The sequence below is a fragment of the Trypanosoma brucei genome, chromosome 9 (genome assembly GCF_000210295.1).
Source record: "Trypanosoma brucei gambiense DAL972 chromosome 9, complete sequence".
Lineage (NCBI taxonomy): Eukaryota > Euglenozoa > Kinetoplastea > Trypanosomatida > Trypanosomatidae > Trypanosoma > Trypanosoma brucei.
In genome coordinates, this window is record NC_026742.1 from 811,538 (window position 1) to 833,149 (window position 21,612).

General features: G+C 50.3%; 5 protein-coding genes across 5 annotated transcripts; all 5 read left to right on the forward strand.

Moving 5' to 3' along the window:
- Positions 1-2,926: 2,926 nt before the first annotated feature.
- Positions 2,927-4,714, forward strand: TbgDal_IX3540 (flavoprotein monooxygenase, putative; the record flags this gene model as incomplete). Its single annotated transcript, XM_011778247.1, has 1 exon — positions 2,927-4,714. The coding sequence occupies one exon, from the start codon at positions 2,927-2,929 to the stop codon at positions 4,712-4,714; it is 1,788 nt and encodes a 595-aa protein (XP_011776549.1).
- A 236-nt stretch (positions 4,715-4,950) lies between these two features.
- TbgDal_IX3550 (hypothetical protein, conserved) lies at positions 4,951-5,967 on the forward strand (the record flags this gene model as incomplete). The annotated part of the gene is made up of 1 exon (XM_011778248.1): positions 4,951-5,967. The coding sequence occupies one exon, from the start codon at positions 4,951-4,953 to the stop codon at positions 5,965-5,967; it is 1,017 nt and encodes a 338-aa protein (XP_011776550.1).
- A 932-nt stretch (positions 5,968-6,899) lies between these two features.
- TbgDal_IX3560 (hypothetical protein, conserved) lies at positions 6,900-7,901 on the forward strand (the record flags this gene model as incomplete). The annotated part of the gene is made up of 1 exon (XM_011778249.1): positions 6,900-7,901. The coding sequence occupies one exon, from the start codon at positions 6,900-6,902 to the stop codon at positions 7,899-7,901; it is 1,002 nt and encodes a 333-aa protein (XP_011776551.1).
- Positions 7,902-9,817: 1,916 nt separating this feature from the next.
- Positions 9,818-10,396, forward strand: TbgDal_IX3570 (hypothetical protein; the record flags this gene model as incomplete). Its single annotated transcript, XM_011778250.1, has 1 exon — positions 9,818-10,396. One exon carries the CDS (start codon positions 9,818-9,820, stop codon positions 10,394-10,396), a length of 579 nt encoding a protein of 192 aa, XP_011776552.1.
- An 872-nt stretch (positions 10,397-11,268) lies between these two features.
- TbgDal_IX3580 (hypothetical protein, conserved) lies at positions 11,269-12,147 on the forward strand (the record flags this gene model as incomplete). Its single annotated transcript, XM_011778251.1, has 1 exon — positions 11,269-12,147. The coding sequence occupies one exon, from the start codon at positions 11,269-11,271 to the stop codon at positions 12,145-12,147; it is 879 nt and encodes a 292-aa protein (XP_011776553.1).
- Positions 12,148-21,612: the final 9,465 nt, after the last annotated feature.

Sequence of the window (21,612 nt, forward strand, 5' to 3'; positions counted from 1 at the left end):
TTGTCGCTCAAGGAAGGTGTGGGGAAGCAGGCATTATGCCCCACTCCTTGCATGTGCCCTATTTTTTTTTGTGTGTGTGTTTACACTCTCTTGATACCCATTATGTTTTATCCTCTGTTGATTCGTCATTGTGTCGAAACCTTTCCGCTTCATCACATTCGTCTCTTGTACCCAAATATCCGATTTCCCCTTTTCTTTGCACCCCTTTCGCCCGTAGTTTATCGGTGTTCACTTTCTGCCGTGTCGTCAATTCTCTACTTCTCACCATCGGTCCCTTTACGCGGCCGGAGTTTGTTTGCATGGCAGACAGTTCCGACACCCGATTGTCACTAGCGAGGACTACGGAGTACCTCATTTTTAGCCACCAAAGAAAATCTTGCGGAAAACAGTCGCAGGGTTCCGTCTTTCCCTAGTAGAATCTTAGGAACACCGGAGGTCATCCACCATCATAACTAGTGCCATCGCCGACAACGCACTGAAAGAAAAATGAAAGAAGTGCGCATTAACGGTAAGTGGTTACATGGTGGAAGGTCCCTCCTCGTCGATATAAACTCATAAATACACCCCTTTTCCCGTTTACGCCTCAGCGATCGAGCACATAAGCCTGTGTTTCCTGCTGTTTGCGCGAAGAGCATATGTGATAGTGCTGCTATGTTTTGCTAGTCCCTCTCCTTCCTTCAACACTCAAAAAAGAAAAAAAAAACTTCACCGATGTGGCATACGTAACGGTAGGGGGTGACCAATCCTGTTGGTTTTGCAGGCCGCGTGAGTCATATCACTATGTACTGTCGAGAAGCATGTGCATGACAAGTTGGGGCATTGCATCCATGAAGTATGCATCACCCTCAACTTGCTGCAACTGGAAGGGAAAATCATGGTGTCCCCGTTTTTCCGTCGTCTCACATGCTTACATCCCTTCAGCAGGAACTCAAGGAGGGGAAAACGGCAATCAGCCACTGGAAGCGTGTACGTCAGGGGCCCCTGTTTCTTCCGGGTACCACATCTGTACGTGTTGTGCCACTAATTAAGCGTCATTTAGCAATGAGGGGGAGGGGAAAGCCATCATCTGTAGTTGTTCCTTTTGGTTTCTGGTTTTATTGCTGGGGGAGGGAATATAAGGCAATGGGTAAGAAGCTATGTGCGTTCACCTTGTTTTTTTTTTCTTGGGTGTGTGTGGGGGAGGGAGGGAGTTTATCGCCGCACCGTGGGCGACGCACAGGATAGGTGAGGGAGCACACGCTTTTCCTACTGAATCGCATGTATTGTATTGGCTGCATGGTATACAAGAACGCATTAAGGGATTCTCGCAACTCGTTGTGACGAAGGTAAGAAATACCGTAAGGATTGTTTCCTAATGCTTTGATAGCTGGGTCAGCGGGGTCCTCTGGCTTAGCTTCAGCTAAGGGTTGTTTGTTGTTTACTGCTTGGTGGAATTGGGAGTGCCCCGCGCTCGGAATTGTGCCCAGAGTGGGATGAGCGTGCGCGAAGCAGAAATGGGGTTTGTGATTTAATCTCAGCTGATTATAATGTGCTGAACCATCCGATGAGTTGGGTGGGAAGGTGAGTAGAAGCACATTCCCGTCTGAATGATTCTTACCGTGTTGGGGGTTTTGTGTGGCTTAAATTGCTGCTTGAGAGGTGGCAAGAAAAGAACTCTCTGACAGGTGCCACCCTCATCTCACACTTCTTCCGTATGGGGAAGGAAGTGGGTTGGAGGTGTATGCCTTTCAATCGCACTACAGGTGGGAAATTTGTAATCCGAGATGGGTTCCTTCCCCCATGTCGCTGAGGTGACACATGACGTGGTGTAGACATAGACACTTCTCTGAGTGTTCCCCCTCCCCCTTGGAACTAAAAGATGAAGATGGGAGGGTTAGGTCGACGTAAGCATCCAGTGATCAAACACCCGCCATTCGTGGTCTTAAGCGCTTTCCAGAGCGGCCCAAACTGGTGGGAAGTAAAACGTTTCGTGAAATGCGCAGTTGCGACTAATCAACACATTGAATGAGGGGGAATGGTGGGCGCACTGGTTTGCATGCCTTCACCCCGTTGTGTGTGTGGGTTTGTGGGTTACAGTTGCCGTTGGGTGTTTTTCCTGACTGCGGGGGGTAACCGTATGTGTCTGGAGTTTGAAACTGACTCGTTCCGTGGCGATTATCACTGCCCTGCATTCCGTGGATCATCCGATTCGACGGTGCAAAAAAAATCCAATGCGGTGGGGTTTGTTGCGCTGCGAACGATGTCGAACGGGGGAAGATGGAGCGCGGGGAAGGCTAGAAGGCCAGCAATTGGTTTTCCCTACTATGATGCGAGCGGTCGCTATTAGTTCCTATTTTTCGCTATGGTGGTAGCGTGGCCTGCTGTGATGAAGTGTGAATGCGGCGGTATGCTGGGTTAGGGGGAGAGTTACTGCCTGAAACAGGTCCTTGTCCGATAGTGGTTACGGCAGTCGCATGGGGACCGACTGTACAGTAGCCGGATCAGTGACGGAATTTCAACTCCAATGTGAAATCTCCAATTAATCTTAATTCGGTTTAAAGCCCCCATTTTCCACCGCCTATGTCGTTGGAAGGATTCTTCTAACACTGGACAGGGCCGATAGCTGGGTTTGGCCATGTTGCTTGTAGAAATCAGTAGGAAGTTTTCCTTAAGAATGGTGGGCGCTCACCGTTACAACTTTCTGGCACCGTATCATTTCACTCTACCGCACAGTATGCAGATAAAATTCGTGTTGTAGTGTCTCGAAAGACACTCTTTGTTTGCGCCGAGCACTCCCCACATCCGGGAACGCGATTTTACTTTTTCATCTTCGCTTGTCTTTTGTTGTCTTCTTATAAAATGAACTCTTGAACGCTGTGGGTGCAGCATGTTTGTTCGTACCGCCGTTCCCGACGAGCATTAGCCTAATTACAGTTACCCCTATCCCATGTTGCGGCGCTCTCGGTTTCTCCGTGGTTCTACAAACCGTTACACCGATGGGTCGGGGCGGCGTCTCGACTCGTCCAACATTCCCAGTGATTTGGACCTACAACCGATAAGCAACCGCGCGTATCCCGTACGAGGGGAACACTGGCAGCCCGTGTTGGTAGGAGAGCCGTCTCCCCACAAGGGGAACGTCATTGTGTCCGGTGCTGGTACCGTTGGCATGGCAACTGCGGCTATTTTCGCACTGCGTGGATGGCACGCTACAGTCGTGGAACGGCAACCTTCCGTCTTACGGATGCAAAGTGCTACAAGCGAGGGTGGTGAGATCCTTTCATCATACTATGGCAGCCTATCGGCTGGGCTGCAGCACGCACTCATTACACGACGTGCAGCCGATGCGCTGCAGGCTGCCGGATTACGGGTTAGCGCCTTCAGACACTGTGGTGTGCCTGTTACGGGCGTGCTAGATCACCCTGGGGCATACAACAGCTGGTTCACCAGGGGCCTTGTTGAGCATCACCCGTTCGCGGTTAAGATGCTTTCTGTAAACTTACTAGCGCTACGGCAGGTACTGGAGAAGCACTTGCACAACCTTCCTACTGGAAATTGCCGTGTGTTTCACCAACACGTGGTGGAGGCGGTGAACCCACTGAAACAGCAGCTTGTTGTGAAACCTATAAGTGATAGCAGCAAGCCCCTAGAGGGAGCGCGGAGCGCGGTCCACAACGGAGACGACAACCCTTTTAGCAGTAATGAAGTCGATAAGCATGGCATGCAACAAGGCACTCACATGGAAACCAGTCTTACACTTCATCGTGTAAAGTGGGAGAAGAAATATGCAAACGATGCTGTGGATTACGATCTACTTGTGTGTGCTGAGGGTGTCAATTCCCGCCTGCGAGATCTTGTTGACGTGGAGGGGTTCGCAGCCGACGTGGACTTCGGCGTACGATGGTTGGTTCTCAGAAGCAGGCACCTGAGTTCTGAGCATATTCACCGTTGGTTACACCGGCGGAAAGGCCCAGCACCGTTGCACGAAGTTTGCTCGCCCCATCAAGTACCTCTTGCCATAGCTTTCCCACGGATTCCACAGAACAAAGAGGCACCACCGACTGCCCGTGCTGGTGATTCAGAAGCTGATGTTGAGGCAACAAAAAGTTTTGCGCTCATGTTGTACGCCCCCATGGATGACCTGCAGCGGCTTTCGGACCATGAGGCTCTACGAACGTTCTGCCCTGATATTGTGCAGGCAGACGGGTCTTGTAACGCTACTTCTTATGCCAAGAACGTGGTGCCATTTCCCACCATACATTGTGAAAACTTGTATAATGCTGTTGGGCTCCCCTCCGCAGTGGTGGTCGGGGACGCAGCACATACATGCAACCCGTTCTGGCTTCAGGGTCTCGCAATGGGCCTCGAGGACGGTGTAAATTTGCTTAACCAAGTGGACGCCTATTCCAAACACTTTTACGATGCCATCAAGCAGTACAGCCAAGAGCGCGGTTGCAGCGGCGATGCTCTACGGTTGATTACAGACCGTTGCTTGTACTACGAACGCACAAAGCATATCAATCCGTTGGTGCGTTTCCAGGACAGCTACAGGCGCGCCATGAATATAATACTTCCAAAAATAATGAATGAGTATTACACCGGTGCCTCTGTCAATCAACTTTACTCCAAGAGCCTGGAATCAATGCTAAACGGCAGGGGCTATGCTTCGTACGAGTTTGCTGAGAAGCAACAATCCAAACACAGCGCGTTCCATCACATTGGCAGGGTATATACGTAGGTTCAATAGGCAAACACGCAAGTGCACCCGCAGCAATCGATAAAAGAGTTTTCGGTTCCCCACCGAAACAGCGGTGTTTTGCACCGTGGTTTCAGAGGCAAAGAATATTTGTGATCTCGCAACCGATTCTCCCTTTTTTTATTAATTCCGTTAGTCCCTACGCGTGCATTCATTCAGACCTAAAGGCACAAGTCTACAACAGTCGGCAAAAAGGAAGAATCGGCGACGGCAGCAATATGCTAGCTGATGGATTTCGCTTCGCGTTTTCCGGTGACGTGGAGGAATCAATTCAGACCACGTCGGCAACACACACCCTTCCTTCTCAAGGGGTGTCAAAATCCGAGAAACGGATACCTCTGTTAGAGGCGCCAGTGCACAACCTTACCCGACGGTTGCTCGACGAGTGGTGTGAACCCCGCCGTCAGGGCGCGCAGGAGCTGGTGGAGTTGCACTGCAGTGAGTCAACCACTGTCCCACAACTTACACACCAGCGCCCACCACGTGCAACGGAGTTGACGTCATTCGACGGCAAAGAACATCGGGATATCATCCCCGGCAAATACTACGGAGGGCTGAAAATTTGGTCCTGTGCACCCTATCTTGTGGAGTATATGTTCAACAACAGAAGCACATTCAAAGACTTCCTTCTTGGTGCCGCAGAACCGCTGGATTCCGAACGTGTGCCGAACGCTGGCGGCGGCTGTCGCCATACAATAGTTGTAGAGCTTGGTTGTGGTCAAGGTCTGCCGGGCATCGCAGCCCTTTTACTTGGTGCACACCACGTGATTTTTCAGGATTACAATGAGGAGGTGCTGCAGCTCTGCGTGAAGCCTAATGTGGGAATGAATTTGCTGCGCCATATCGACACAGCAGGCGTATGTCGCGCTTGCGAATCTTGCTTTCCTGTCGTCCAGTTGGTGGCAGGTGACTGGGACGATATGTGTTGGCGGGACCATACTACCGGTGAAGGCGTGGTTGTTACCGACGATCGCCGGATACTTGTGCTTGGAAGTGATGTGACCTTTGATGAGGAGGCGTGCTACAAACTCGCGCGGCTTCTGCGACGCATGTTGTCCACATCGGGTGGGGCTGCGTACATTGCGAGCAAACAGTATTACTTCGGAACTAACGGCGGCGTTGTCGAATTCAAGCGGTGTTGCGCCGAGGTTGAGCTGCACGTGTTGGAAGTGGACTCAGCGGGAACAGGAGGGGGATTGCAGCGTGTCATTTTACGAGTCGAATGCAAAAGGTAAGCCAGAAAGAAGCGGCAATGGAGGAATAAGAGAATCTGGCACTGCACGCCTCAAGAGACTTAATAAATCTCTGCGCCAGCGGAAAACCTCGTGTAAAGCTTCGTTCCAGTTGAAAGTGGTTGTGTATACGCGTTAAGGGACAACTACTCGTCCTTTATGGCACGAGCCACTGGACGAGAAGTGATGGAGTTGTGTGGCCGTTTCGGCTTGTGGGAAAGGGGTGGTGAGCCGCGGCCATACCGAACGCCAGCAACCTTACATGGAGGAAAGGATTAGCCGTCGTACGGATAAAGTACGAAAAAGCAAAAGAACCCTCGGATACCGTGCATGGCGAAACGGAGCTGTAGAAAGTTTGTTCCGACCATCGGCACTTTTTCCTGTTTCCTAGCCAAAACCTTACACACCTTTGTGGTAATGTCACGAATGTGTCGTGACAGTATCTTTCACCTTTGCGTTACCTTTTACCATCACATCCTGAAATCGGCAAGATCAATCCCATCCTTTTAAGGGTTGTATTCATCGTCCTTCGGCAGAGCGTTCTCTACGGGTGTCCAGAAGGCCTCGAGTGCCTTAGACAAAGGGCTTGACCTGTCATTTTTTTGCCGCCGGTTAAGCACGGACGACGTATAAAAAAAGTGGGTGCAATACAAATTCACATCTATAATGTGGGGTGCACACTTCACGAAGGCGGCGCATCACCGGTGCCTGCTAAACGCTCCGATTGGAAGGTAAATTTCATGTTCCCACCCCGGTGGGTTTCGGCACACCCCCTGCGCATGCAAGTGTCTGATTGCTCTTGGGCACCATGTTTTTCCAGATTAATTGCCCACTTCCTACCGTTTCTTGTCCCACTACATCTAGATACGCATCCTCTCACCTAGTTGGAGTTTTCTCAGGTTTAAAGCGTTGTGTTGTTATCGCGCCGCATCGCTATGGATGATGAGACATTCGCGTGTATCGTCCCTCCAGCAGCCACAATTCAGCAGTGCTTTGATCGTCTCCTAAACGAGGCGCCACCCTCGTTAGATGACGGCGAGGGAACGGAAGGGAAAACGTGGAGCATGCTGATTGACCGTAGGGAGTTTGTAGAGGATACGCTTCAGTCCTTCGAGGTCCTGGAAGCACGGCGGAAGGAAACCATGAGAAACGCAAGTGGCCAAGCATACGCAGCTCCTAGCTGTGGCGTAGTGCCCACCGTCGTAGAGCCGTCAGGAAAAGGCCTCCCGTACGCAGTGTCTTCGTTTTTCGGCGAGGGCAAGTGGGAGCACGTGTGGAGTCAGTTTGAGCGTGACGTAGCGCGAGAGACGCTGATCGTCAACGGTTTAGTGTGCAGAGATGCTAAGGCTGCCTTTGAGAAAATTTCAGATCTCATGAACGATGCATATGACGAACTGCTAGCACAGAACTCAAATGAAGAGACGAATAGTCCCGCCAGGGTGCCGGGATGGAAAGGACGCGGGATTCTGCGGACCGCAAGGAGTTTTGTGGAGTTAGTGAAGGAAACAGTGAAGAAGCCTGCCAAGGAGCGAAAGGTAAAAGAATCCGTTCGGCTGGCTGTTTTGGGAGCTCAGCAGACTATCTTGGCACTACCACTGGAACTCCTGACCGCACATTTTTCCAAATCTGAAGAAGACGTGGGAAAGGATGATGATTATGTTCCGCAAATGGTGCACATAGGGGAGATGTCATACGACCCGAGGGATGAAGGCGTAAAGAGGTACAGTGAAAATAGTCCAGGGAGAATGTTCGTGCAAGTAGAACGTCGCAGCCAGGGAAGTAGGTTACCCTTCGTGCGCGTTGACAAACAACTTCGTGTTTTCACGACTGACGAAGCGATGGTGCGGCGAGAAAAATTGTATTTACGCATAATTGTTGAAATTAACCTTCTTTCAGATGATCAAGTGGAGCTAAGCTGGGAGTGGGGTCGCCCGTAAAGGTAACCATGTTTCTCATACTTTTACTGTTGGTGCTGTTACTTCCATTTCGTCTCGTCGTTGATTCACGGTCGTGCGCTCGTTGCACCCATTAAAAGGTGTAGCCGTGGTTCGGGGCTGCGCTTTTTGGTCCCATGACACCACACGCAAGTCGCAGCGGACTCAGGAAATAGAAATGGAGAGGGGTTGCTTTTCGGTCCCGTTTGTGTATCATCCCAATCAACGTCGTGCAATGCTCGCGGAGCATTTTTTTAGTGAGCGCGCTTTGTATGACTATTACCAATAACGTGGAGTTTCCACGCATACATCAAATGATTGTCAATGAAAGAAGTGAGGACGACCGTATGGTCCTTAACAAACCCATGGAACCGTTGCAAATTTTCGTCTCTAATATCTCATCCCTCTCTTCCTTCATTTTCTACTTTCTCATTTATCCCTCGATGTTTTTTTGAATATGTGAGACCGGCGCAGATTTCAAAGCCCTCCGCTTGGATCTGCCAAGCCGCGAGTTAGGTCTGTTCTCCACATCTGAAAAGAACCATCTCTTCCTCCCCATTTATAAGTGGCAAAAGAGTTGAAACTTATTGCAGAGCATCGTAAAGGTCACACGGAAAGAGCACGAAATGTATTCGACAGGGCAGCAGAGCAGCTGAATTGCCTAAATCAACCTTCAAAGCGTTGTGCAGGCCCCCTGTGGTGCGTGCGGGAGTGTTGTGGTTATCCACTCTGATTCGACACTTGCATGTCGGTTAACTCCCACTTTTTGCACAGCATTCCTTTCATCCGAAGGTAGTTGAGAGCATTCTTCTTTTTTTTTTTTTCCTGTCCGCGTTAGGAAAGGGCTGAAGACTTTTATATCTCGAATACTCGGACTGCTCTAAGAAGCACGGTCCCTCAAAGTTTTATTGGTTCTGTAATCGTACAATTTTATCTTACACTTTACCGTTTCGGAAAGGTGAAAGAATCAAAGAGATAATGTTAGGGAACCTTATTGAAGGAACCATGAACATCCTGACTTACAGCTCCGATTGCTTTTCCCTCTGGCACAGAACAGAACCCACTCATATATTTAAGAGTTCTACGCGCAAAGTTTGCTTAGTAGAGCCGATGTGCCTCACATCCCCGTACTAAATAATGAAGGTCGCTCGACCAACTTCAGTTACTTAATATGCCCTTGTATCACGATGCCTTTGCGGAGGTAGTACCCCTACATCCCTGCCATATGCCTATGACTAGGGCATCAGTCCGCCTGTAGCCCTCAGTTGGCGTTGGGAAGCGGCCAGGCACGTGATGCATGTGCTTGTTCCATTTCCGCGGCCCCTGTTGCAGCACATGCGGGAGGCCGGTGGTGTGAAGTCGTTAAAAGCAGCACAACAAAGCACTGTTCCATCCGCCAAAAGTAAACCCACCGATGGCTTCTTTAAAGGGGATGCTTTCGTTGTTTTTTTTTTCTTTGGAGGTTGCTGCCGAACTGTTTTATTGATCGCGGTTGAGGTCATACAGTCCCGGCGTTCAATGCTCACCATGTGATTGTCAGCTTGTGAGGGGCCGCGCGCCTGCGGACAAAGCGTGGGTGGTGAACCGCCATGAGGCAAGGACCTTTGAACCCCGATAGAAGTGAAGGGGGACAGTCGGTGATGGACGTTTCACCGAAGCCCAACCGGCCCCGTTGGTGGACCTCCGTGAGACGAAGAGCCCAAAACTGGGGAGTCGGAGTCGGACTGCGACGCCCCCGGGCCCGACGCGCCACCAGGAGCCTCCCGCGCTGTGGATGTGGTGCAGCAGCTTTTGCCCTTTGGAGAGGTTGAGGGGGGTGTCCGAGGCACCGCTTGGTGTTACTGACGGTGTCATCCTCTTGAACTCTCGTGAGAGGAAGTGACGGTTGGCTGTGCGGTAAATTCCTTTTAATATTTCAAATGCGCAAAGGGAAAACGCCCCCTCCGGGTGCCGAGTTTGCCTCCAAGCACTGCGGACAAACCGTTTTTTGGGGGGGGAAAGCCGGTGCCATTCGGATTGCAGTTATCCGTCATGAAGGGACGAGGTGTATTTCACTCGAAAGAGCTAAGCGCATCCGATCCCTTCGGATTCAGACTGAAGTGTTCGATTCGGCGCTGTCGCTACACCCTGCTTACACCCAATGTCGCCAACGCGCCTCCGCAACCCTGCGGGGTTGTTCAGATGAACATGTACGGTTGACCCCTGGCCCTTTGGCAAGCGCTGATTGGACCGAAGGTGATGCAAGGGGGAAAGATACCCTAAACGGGGGCAAATCATTCGCGACACGGTTAGCCAGAAAGCTCGGTATAAATATATTACCTCGGCGATTGACCGGCGAGCGGTCAGCCCACACACACCCAACTGACGTTAGTTGGAGCCCCAACGGAAAGCGAAACTGCTTCGTTGGCCTCGGCGTGTTGGGAGGCGCGGTCCGTGACATTGTCGAGGTTTTATTCACATTGCGGTACCCTCTTGCTGATATGGAAACTCCCAGTTAGAACCGCTGGTCGCCAAGGTTTGTGTGTGCCCTCTGCTGATTATGACGAGTTTACATGGCAAATGTTGCTCCTCATCTTGAAAGCGCGAACATCCGATGCGCTTTCGGGTCCTAACAGCGCCTCATGGTGGTTCCTGCATCTGCCAGCGCGGATGCTAGGTTATGCAACCCCACAGTCCCCCACGAAGCGACGGTTCAGGCGCGCCCGGCGTCCTTACGAGTGGCTTCGCAGCTCCGTCTGGCCTCTGAGTGCTCGTGCCCTTAATATTTGAAACAAGCAGCACAACAGCGCCGATCCGTAGCTACGGGAGCCCCTTCCTTCGCACCCCCAGAACGTACACATATTTCCGCGGACGCACACGTGGCCTCCGCGGCTTCAACAGGGCCTGACGTATCGTTCTTTCAGGGGGCTTCTGGCGCCAGCTCCAGCGTTGGATAACCCAAAGGACGAAAGCTGCCGGTTTGTGTTTCTAAATTTTGGACAAACGAATACGAAACTGCACATTTCGCAACCGGTTTGCTTCTGAACGTTGCCACTGTTTGAAGCAAGAGAGTTCCAACCGTATTGTCTCCTTTAAACCTTTACTTCTTATCTTGATCTGACATTTGTTCTTGAGGTTGTATTTAATGTTGCGATAACTGGCTGCACGTACCTTCCAAAGTGGGCAAGACAGTGCACCAGAGGGGGGGCGGTGTGAAGTGCTTTTCGCTGCCATCCACATGCACGTGAAGTGGCAGCAAACACCCCTTTAAACGATAATGCGACCCTGTTACGTTTTCTTGTTTTGCTCCTTCTACTCTTTACTTGTTTGTGGCATAGCCGGAATAGCAAAAGGTTACCACCTCGAAAAAAGTTAAGGCGAGAGCTACGAAATGCACAAGCAAGGGTTGACATACAAATATGGGAATGAGCCGCGAGTTTTTCCTGAGAGACGGAAAAGGGAGCGGCCGCCGCCTTTCCAACCCCTTGATCCCCAAAGAGACCTGGCAGCAACGGCGGAGATTAAATCAGCGGCGCAGACCCTTATGGCAGTGCCCCCCGATTGTTACGGCGCTCAACACAGTTCAGTTAAGCGCCCCGCGTACGAACACCGCCGCGAGTCATTTAGAAGAAGCGGGCACCGGCGAAGCCAAACAGAAACTGAGCAACTTAGCGTAGAGCAACGCAATTTCACCTCCCGGCAACAAAATGAAGGATGCAGCACGCAAGATGTAGAGGATGGAGCAGTGAAGACAACGACCCATCAGCCAGAGGTTCCACCGATGGAGGCGAAGCCCCCTGAACCCAGTCCGCTCCAGGAGCTGTTGCGACGAATTATCATATTTGAATTCTCTTCGAAATGCACACAGCGCTCGATCAACGTTGTGCGGACCATTTGTGATACACTGTGCAAGAATCCTGCCGGTGTGGTTGAAGCAATGCTAGTCATAGAGGGGTGCTTTGCTGATGCTTTGAAAGAAAGGAACCAGCAAAGACTACTCCACTATTGGTATATAGTGGACGCCATAATGAAGTTATTCCGGGACAGGCAGCTTATGCTCGAGGCGGTCTTCGTCGCCCTGCCTCATCTTCTTCTTGTGTACGTACCCTGGAATAACAGCAAATTGGCCATGGAGCCGTGGTTCAATCGGGAGAAGGACACCGAAAATTATAAAAACTTGTTTAATGTGTGGGAGTCTATTGTGCCCGAAAAAATTACAAACGACATCAAGAAACTTTGGCAAGATGGATTCCCTGTGGGAATCCACTGAGGGGGGCACTTCAGTGATTGGACACGAGCGAACGATGGGTCACGCAGAGTGGAAAAAAGATGGCGCCAGTAGTATAATTACATGACAACGACAAAATGTCGAAAACTTAACCGTTAGGAAGAGACCCCACAGGAACGTCCCCGTAGGACGACGTACTGGAAAACTCTGACCGCCTTTTCGCCTACCGCGTTGCTAACCGATACACAGTAAGTAATCGTTTTCCGAAAGAGAAATAGCATCCTGCCTTTAGGTCATACATCATTTTCAGAGCCCTGGTTTTACCTCGTCAACTCTTGGAGGGCAAACCGTCACGGTTATCAAGCGCAGGTGAAGACCTATGTGTTCCACGCCTGCAAAAACACAAAAGAAAATGAGAGGTATAAGTGTGCTCAGAATTTAACACGCCCCCGGGGACCGTCGGATGCAACCACAGACGACAAAGGGACACACCGAGCTGCAAGGCTCTTCGCGGTTTCCTCAAATTGGGATAGGTCCCTGGGTGCGTCGAAGCTCCCCATCTTCCCTGGATCGCACCCCTCCCTCCCACACACACCACCCACAGTTCCGCTTTTCAGATGGGAAACCCCCTTACCCCATCTTCCTTCATACCGTGTTCAGCCGTAACGACGTTTATAATTTAAACAGCAAAGCATATAATTGTACTCGAAGTGTTTCCATTTTTTGACGTTCTCTCAGGACAAGAAAAAATTTAGTGTGCAGCGGCGTGGAAGCAACAGGGTCTCGCATTGTATCTCGTGCGGCGTGGGAAGAGAAAGCCCGCAGAGGTGGGGATTAGAGACGGCGTATAGTGAGTGTTGGCGGATTCGGGAAGACCGTCTGTCGCTGGTTATCCGAAATGTGTCTGCACATCTAAACACGGCGGTGCAGACGCCTTGTTTTCGTCTTAGTGTTTTGTTTGGCGGGTAACGTTATCTAGGAGAAGACAGGTTCAAGCTTACTCTGAAAGGCAACACGATAAGTAGGGATCTTCGACTTTTTTGACCCCCGAAAACGATAATACTCTAGGAAGAGATGAAGAAACGGTAGGATTACATGTGCTTTGGAGATTTTCATCTTTTTTTTAGGGGATCTGATGAGGGGAATGACCAAACTTTGCCCATTTTCATGTGAAATCCAACAATCCATCATGATTCTTGTCTTCATCTCATGCTTCAGAAGGGTGTCACAAAAAGTATGTCTTTGAAACTAGGAGTAGGTTGAAGGCAATGTTAACCACAAGACCTCAGCGACCCTTCATGGGTGGACAACTGGTGGCAAGACCCATAAGCTCTCACAGTGTTCGTCAGACGGAGTGATCAGATACCATTTTCTTTTCAGTGGAAACCACACTTTGGTACGTAACTCAATTGCACTGAGGGAACCTTAGCTGTGGAACACACAAAACTCATGATGCATCCTGAAAGTGGTACTAAAAATAACTATTGTTTTTTACGATACTTCACGTGCCTTTCACCAAGCCGAAGACTGAGGGCTTCCACAGGGCATTTGACGATGCACGAGTGACCCTTCGGAATGAATGGCTGAAGTTGGATGAAAGGCAAATCAATTTTGCATCAGCAGTGTGCGATGGCCCATGCATATCTGGTCGGAGAAATTTAAAGATCCAACAAAAAGCATACTTGCAAACATTGGGTTCAAGGGGTCGCATGAATCAGCTTCGGCAGCACATCAACGTACTGGGGCTGCAGATAAAGCAGATGCAAGCTCAAACGGATCGGGTGAAGGTGTCGCTTGCCCGGAAGTGGAAACAGGCTGGACCTCTTTCCAGCCGCACAAGGCGTCAGCGATAGGGCCGTATGGAGCATTATAGCACAACTCGTTATGCACTCGTGCCAAATGGCATGCTCAAACAACGAAACCGATAGCGACCGTTGTGGCGGTGAACACCCCAGGCGACACGAAAGTATTGGAATCTACACTAAGTGAGTGGAAAGGGTGTGCCGCGTTTCCAACGAGCTGAAACCCCCTCCGCGGAAAGGCGCCAACACGTTACCCCGTTATGCGGGTTATGAAAGAGATGTTTCCCTCGCTCAACACAAGGAAGACCCCACAAGGGGATTGGAAGGGTCTCTTAGGTAAGGCTATGTCACACTTGAAAACTTCAGAAAACGAGGTATCAATAAGCAGTACCGGCCCACGATCCCTATGTTGCGGCATTGGCTTCAGAAGCAATTCACATCACCAAGAGTGTATGGACACAAACGAGTTGGGAACAAAGTGTTTCCATAATGCGGGGATTTTGCAATTCCTTAACAAAGAATAATCCATAGCCTCGGGGTGAAAATGCCTCTTTGCGTATCGTAAGCTAATAATTGGCCATGAGCTGTGCGGTGTGATATACCAGAATCTTATTGACGTTGCTAGCCACAGTAAAATCATCAGTTCATATGTTTTTAGCCGGCCCTCAAAGGAAGGCGGCCGCAAGCCACACAAAACGAGTTCACCCCATGGAAAGTTTGGGAATTGGATCTTATCGGCGAGTTGTTAACTCTAGAAAACGATCGGGTGGACCAACGACCCGTCTGAGTGACAGTCAGTTGATGGATGGAAATCGCGTTGCCCAAAAAAGAAATTTTTATCCCTCACCCTCGAAAAAAGGGCGCTCTGATTGTGGATTGGAGGGCCCGCCGAAGACGCACAAGCCCAACTCACACATAGAGCGGTATGGTATGTGGTGATCGGGGGAGAAGATGCACAAGGGGTAAAAGCTGTAATCAAGAGCATGGGGGAGGGGGAACGGCTCACAGTGCCAACCGTGAGGGGAACGGAAAGCGCTCTCCGACTATGTGGCACGACGTGGCATCCCATGCAAGAGGCGCGCTAGCGCATGCAATTGCAGCGGTGATCGAAGGCGGTCTCAACACCCGATTGGCGGCGCAGTTATGGGAAACACACGAACACTCTAGAGTTGCCATGAAAAAACACAGATCGCCGCATAGGGTCTCGGATAGCCCTAGAAGACAAGTCCGCTCACCTGACACCATATATGTGGTAGAAGCGGTAAGGAAAATGGGCAAATTCACCGTGGATAGTTCCGATCAGAGGACAGGATAGGGGGCAACTCTTCCAATGGCATTGCACCCAACGACGCACTCACCGTGCACGGGTGGAAGATAAAGACGACGAACGAAGGCCGCTGGCACAGCATGTGGACGTGGGCATTCCATCCTTGAACTGAGTCCTGAGTCGACTAAAATCAAAGGAGCCTGAAAGGTTTGGGGTGCAGTGTGGAACGTTAGGAAACAACCAAATATCTCGAGGAAAGAGCGAGGAGGAAGGAGGGGCCCTTTGAGGACAACAAATGCGGATGCTCAAACAATGAAACAGGCGGGAGTTGCTTAAACTGCATCAAGGTTACCAACCATGGGGTGAGTGGCGCCTTTTGCTATCGCTGGGGAGAAACTGTTGGGGTCGCGGCGGCGTTTCATAGCCTGGTCAAAATCCAAAAATGAACAGGAGGACTGCGGGACGAGGGTTTCTTTGGGTTACATTTCCCTGTAATTTGGGGGCAGTTTGTATTAAAATCACTGCCATTTCTTCGTTTGAAGGAGGTTATTTTCCAAGTAACTTTTCCAGAAACGCAGAAATTTCCGTTGTCGCGTCGGAAAATAATCCTGTGGATGGCGGCTCACGCGGGGTGAAGGTCTCACCGCCGGACATAGCGAAGGGGACTGTGGGAGGCAGATTAGGGGTGCTTTCAGTACCTCCTTTTCGCCCGTTTAAAAGCCACTAGCCTCCTTATAATCTAAAGTTAGGATTTTCAATAAGGACCCTCAACAATGCAAATGATGGATATGATGGTCGCAACGGAAGTTCGATATGAGTTTTTTTTGTTCCAACACACTCCTTACTTAACAAAGAGGTGGGGTATAGACTATTCTATGGAAATAAGTTAATCGCAGCTAACAAGGATGTGGCCAGCCCTTCCGCTTCAGCCATCTTGCACCGTTTGGACATGATCATGAAAAGACGGTCGCATGCCCAAAGGCGGGCCAAGGGAGCATTGTGGTAAAACATGATGTATTCTAAGATATCACCCCCTTGCTTCCCTTTCCGCAACTACTTAGGAAATAGGGCCATTCATCGGATCTTTCATTCGGTGTCGAGTAGGTTGCCAAATGTTTTCATGCGAAAGCGAAACATTGATCCTTTGTGACTAAAAGCCTCCCCTAATAACCACACCGTAGTATGAAGGTTAGACGGCGGCAGTTTGACGGTTCCCTGCCGAATGTTTCACGGAATCTCACGTCATATGTGGGAAACTATGTCACTGATTTTGCCTTTTAAAAAAAATGATATGATGGAATACTTCTTTATTATTTATTTGATTGCTGCTCAATTTATGTAAACCTTCTCAATCTTTCAATGCATATTTTTCTCGATCCCCCACCATTCCCGTGCTTAGAGGAAAACGATACTATTTCCCGTGGTAATTTACTTCGTCGTTCCGTGAGCATTTGTTCCCTACCCCAAACAAGCCACTTGTTTCCACATATTTGAACAACAGGCCCCAATAATCCTTCCAATATTTCCACTGAACTACCGCCCTAACTCTTTTACCTTACACACAATCGGCAACAAAAAAAAACATCTTTCAACGAACTTTTCTCTGCGTACCAAGAGGTCCGTGGATTGGTGACGGCCCGCCTGCACGGGGTTGCGGGCCCTAAATCATTGCTCAGCCGTTAACGGACCTGCTGCGGGCGAGATGGCGCGCTGTTGCCATGGCACTTCCCCTGGACCCACAGCTCGCCAAGCAGGTGGCAGCCACTTGTCCGCTCCCGACCCAGCAAGCCTCTAAACAGTAATGTCACGCTGGGGCGGCTGTTATCATCGCGACCTCAGTGCTCTCATTTTTTTTCCGCGTCGGTACCCACGTAGGTGGATGAACCCTCCCAGGAGGGTTTTTACCTGTTGGAAGGGTGAACCTCCTCTGAAATTTTCTTTAAATTTTGCTGTGCGCATACGCTACTACGAAGAAATGAGAAGGAAAGTCAGAAGGGGAAAGCGGAGGCTGAAGCGTTGAATGGTAAAAAAAAACATAAAGAGAACAGTTATTAGTAAAGTGGAAGGTCACAGTTTGAAGTTTGCAATAACAACGAGTGTCAACAGCAGCCGGCAGCAGGAATGAAGAAATATTTAGAGAAGTGTTTGTCGTGGGGGGAGAAGGCCGAAGGAGGAAGCGCCTGAGCTTTTTATTGAGTCTGATACTGTAAATATCAGTGTTCTGCTTTCTTCCTCATCAATTTTTCATTCCTAAACATTGGTTTGCTGGCCTTTTCTCGGTGAAACGAAACCGCGAGGTGGGCGCTTTTCATTTGTCTTCAAGTTTCCCCCTTACAAAGCTCCTCAACAGTTGGTCTTATTCTGGAACGACCTTACAGTTTTGCCATCTCTATTCCCCAGCACCCTCTCCCAGTACAACACATGACCCTTTCTTCCCCCCTCTTTCGTCCCGCGCGCATCTCAAATCTACCCTCCGCGTTGTCCAATATATGTGGAAAGATGCTCAGTGTCCTGCTGCACGGTTTCTTTTATGTTTCGGACAAGGTTTGCACTAATTTTCCAAAGTTTCCTATCCACGCCCTTTTTGAGGTCCACAGGCATCACACATTTTCCCCACTTCTCCTCTAGATCCTCCCCAAAGACCAATGTTTCCCTCCTTCCTGGTACTCTCGAAAACCAACTGACCTCCCTCCATCAGAGCATTTCAATATTCAAAGCACATCCTCCGATAACTCCCAGCACTGCTGAAAAACACTCCTGAACCACCCAGTCGAAAAATAATCACAATTAAAAACGGCCCCTTTATCCCCCGAATTTGCTTTATATACAGTGCTTCGAACTCTTTTGTACCGCCTTTCCCATGGCGATGTCAATCATATCCACGTTGCGGCATGGCCCGCCACTCCGCTCAGGTGATGAAAGGCAAGCACCCGCATCTTATTCCGTTGGAGTGGATCGCGGCGGAAGGGCTTCAGCACCACACCAAAGCTTAGACTATGACAAATGCGCTACAAAGCAGGCGCCATCATAGGAGGGTCCCTGGGCACGTTCTGACTTCCCGCAAACGGTGCCATCCGCAGGAAAATGCTGGGCAGTGCAGACGTCAATTAGAATCCCGGGTGCTTTTTTTTCGGTATAAATTGGAACGTTGCTGCGCTCTTAAACGAAGTGAGCAGCACCCGTCACCGCGTTGCCTTCAGCCGCGATGCAAAGAGAGATATACCTATTCCGATCCCTGAAGATATCCTTCTGGAGGTGAACTTCTCGAGGGGTTCATTACACGATCATTTCCATTTTGCGGTATGTCCCATACAAATACTCGAACTAACACAAGCCTCCGCTTTTCCCCTCGTCGAAAAGGAGGGTACGCCAGAGAAAAACTTGACGATCTCCTTCAGGATGGTCCACGAGTATTTGGTGACGATCCCAACTTTCATTCTCTTGTGCCATAGATGTCTCCCCCTATGCGGTGGAAGTGGCTTCACAGCTCGACTAAACGCAGAAAATAAAAACACCGCCGGAAAGACCCACGAAACTGTGTGTTAAGAATTGGGCCAGGGGCGCTGGTCCCACATACGGTGTAATTTCTTGAAAAGACTGTTTTGTTGCGAAAAGGAGCCCTCAACCCACGGCGTAAAGCTGCCGTTCGATCATATTCTTCCACGGCCACGTCGGGTCGGACGAGCCGCTATTTTCACTGCAAATATCCTTACAAGCATCGCATCAGCGGAAATACCATAACTTGTGGGAACTAGAACTCGCCACGCAGGGGAAAACTGAGACGATTAAGGAATAGGGACATATCCACAGTCACGACGACGCGCTTGCAATCATAGTTTGCGAGGCGCCGATCGCCGCAGTCTGGCAGGTAGAACAATATCCATAAACCTTTCCCCATGGACAAAGAGGTGGCTGAAATGGAAAATAAGATTTTTTTTTTTGGAATTTTCTTCGTGCCTTCGTGGGAGTTTCCCCTCACTGGCGCGGCCATCAGCCATCACCGTAGAGCCCTGAGATGCTATCGGTCTGGCGACTGTGGCAGAGTCTCCCTTTTTTTATTCATCCTAACACACACTCTATAATTTTTGTTGTATTTCCGCAGTTGAACGGAATACAGCAGATGGGGCGAGAAGCCCCCCTCACCCCGGACTCTCCCAAAGATGTCAATTAGCAATCCTTTTGTTTTGATTTTTGTTATTCGTTTATTATTCTCTCTCCCTCTTTCTGTTTCTGTTGCTTGTTGATTGCATACCCCCTCTGTCTCTGAGGGCGTCTGGGCTATTCCTGCGTCCGGTGCTTTTCCTGCTAGCTCCACACTCGGCAATAAGGGGGGAAGTTGCAGAAGGGAGAGTGGGTTGTATGACTGTTACCTTAGGTGAGGACTTCACCTGCGGCCGGCTCCGTTCAACCGCAATGAGAAACTGCGCCAGCCTTTTAGAGAAACATACATCCTGCACACACTCACCTTCTACCGCAAACCTGACACGTAACTTCTTTAAACCGGGAAAGCTCATCAAGTGCAGCGACGTTTCTTCGCAGTCGCCGCGTTGGCTGGTAACAGCGCGCTCTACCTTCATACCGTGCATCTTCTTTTGATGTAGGGTGAGGCCAGTTTTGCTAGCACACTGCCTTCCGCATGTCGGGCGCACCAACATGGATGTGTTTGTATGCGGGGAATCAGTGGCACGCAATTTTGTGCTTTTGCTGAATTTAAGTTCGACTCCATCACCTTTTTGGAAAGCCTTACAGTGTCGGATGAGGGAGTCCCTGCAACTGAGCACTTTTTGGCACACACCACACTGCACCTCGCCCTTCCTCGGGACGTCAACGTTTCCCTCACGGGCACGCTTACGATGGAATTGCACCGCCACCACAGTACCGTCCTCCGTCACTATGCTCTTATGTTTGAATTTCTTGTGTAGTGACAGGGAAGAACGTGTACCGAAGCTCGCCTCGCACAGGTCACATTGAAACGGCAGCTTCCGTGTATCCTGAGAGGCTGGCGCTGCTGGAGCGCCACCATCTCCTTGCACTGAGTCCTCGTTCTCTCGCCCCCTTTTCACGCGGCAACTACCGTTGCCTATGCCATGTATTGTTCTAAGGTGGTGTAGTAGTCGGCCTGGCACTGCGAATTTGGGGGCACAGATGGTACAATGAAGCACCTGCGGTCTCAACGGGACTCGTGTGCTCGATGGTAGAGGAACGATCGCCACCACTGGAGGGGGCTCCGGGGGGATATCCACTGCAGGTGTTGCATCGTCGTATTTGATCCTCCGGAGGGCATCAGCTCGCACAAAGCCATGTTTGTTTACCATGTGCGTTACAGCACTCGAGCGGCATTGGTATGTGGCATCACATTCCGTACATTTGGTCGGTTCGGAGGTTCTCTGAAGAGTGCGTGTCGCAACAGGTGGGGCTGTTTGTATTGTTGGCCCCATCGCTGCATGTTGCGGGTTACACCATCGGCACTGTGGAAGCGCACTCGGGTTGATCTTTCGCAACATCCATCCATAGTGTCTTGAAGACCCAACCCGAAAGCGTGTCAGTGCCGTTTCTTCTTCCCTCGTCAGTTCTTCTTTATGTTTTGTTGGAAAGTGGTTGCACGTGATACCAAACCTATGAGTGTTCTCATGGACTTCTTCCGACCTAAGCACTCGCTTCGCATAAGCAATGATGTCGGGGATCCATGTGTCTCGCAACTGTGCTAAATCTGCGGCCTTTTTGGCCATTTCATCGCAAACCTCATTCCGTTTCACGCCACAATGGCCAAACACAAATTGCAGTCGGATACGCACCTTCCTTCTCTGAACTTGAAGCAGAAGCCTCCATAGTCGTCTTAGAATTGGGTCCGTTACGGCTAGGTGGCCTGTCTGCAGTGCTTTTAACATTGACAGCGAGTCAGAGAAGATGGACAACCTGCTCGGTGTGCTTCTGTATGCCGGAAGCTATTTCAGCAGCCGTCGCAGTCCTATCTCTAATGCTACGCATTCCGCTCTGTAAATGCATGAGAGTTCCCCTGCTCCAGTTTTGGGTGCGCAAATCAGCGTGTTGTTTCTATAGAGCAGGGCAGCTGCTCCGGACTTCTCACCGAGGGACACGGATCCATCAGTCCACAATTCGTAGTGCTCTCGCCGCGGTGGCTCCTTCCCCCTCCATGTAAAATGCCGTGCAATCCACTTTTCGGAAGCCTCCCTTTTGACATCGTCAGGGTCATCAGCGCACACAGGCTTTATCTGCGTGTGAAATATCGGTCGGCAGCTGTGGCGGAGCGTCGATGTCTCTAGTGGGTGCTCGCGTGGCTCAATGCGGAGGTGGGGATAAGACCGCATGATGCGGGAATGTAGGGCTCTGACTGGGTGTTTGCTGTGGTATACTTCCTCAGCACTGCGGCACAAACATCCGCCTCGTGACTCACACATCAGCATGAATTTCATGCTG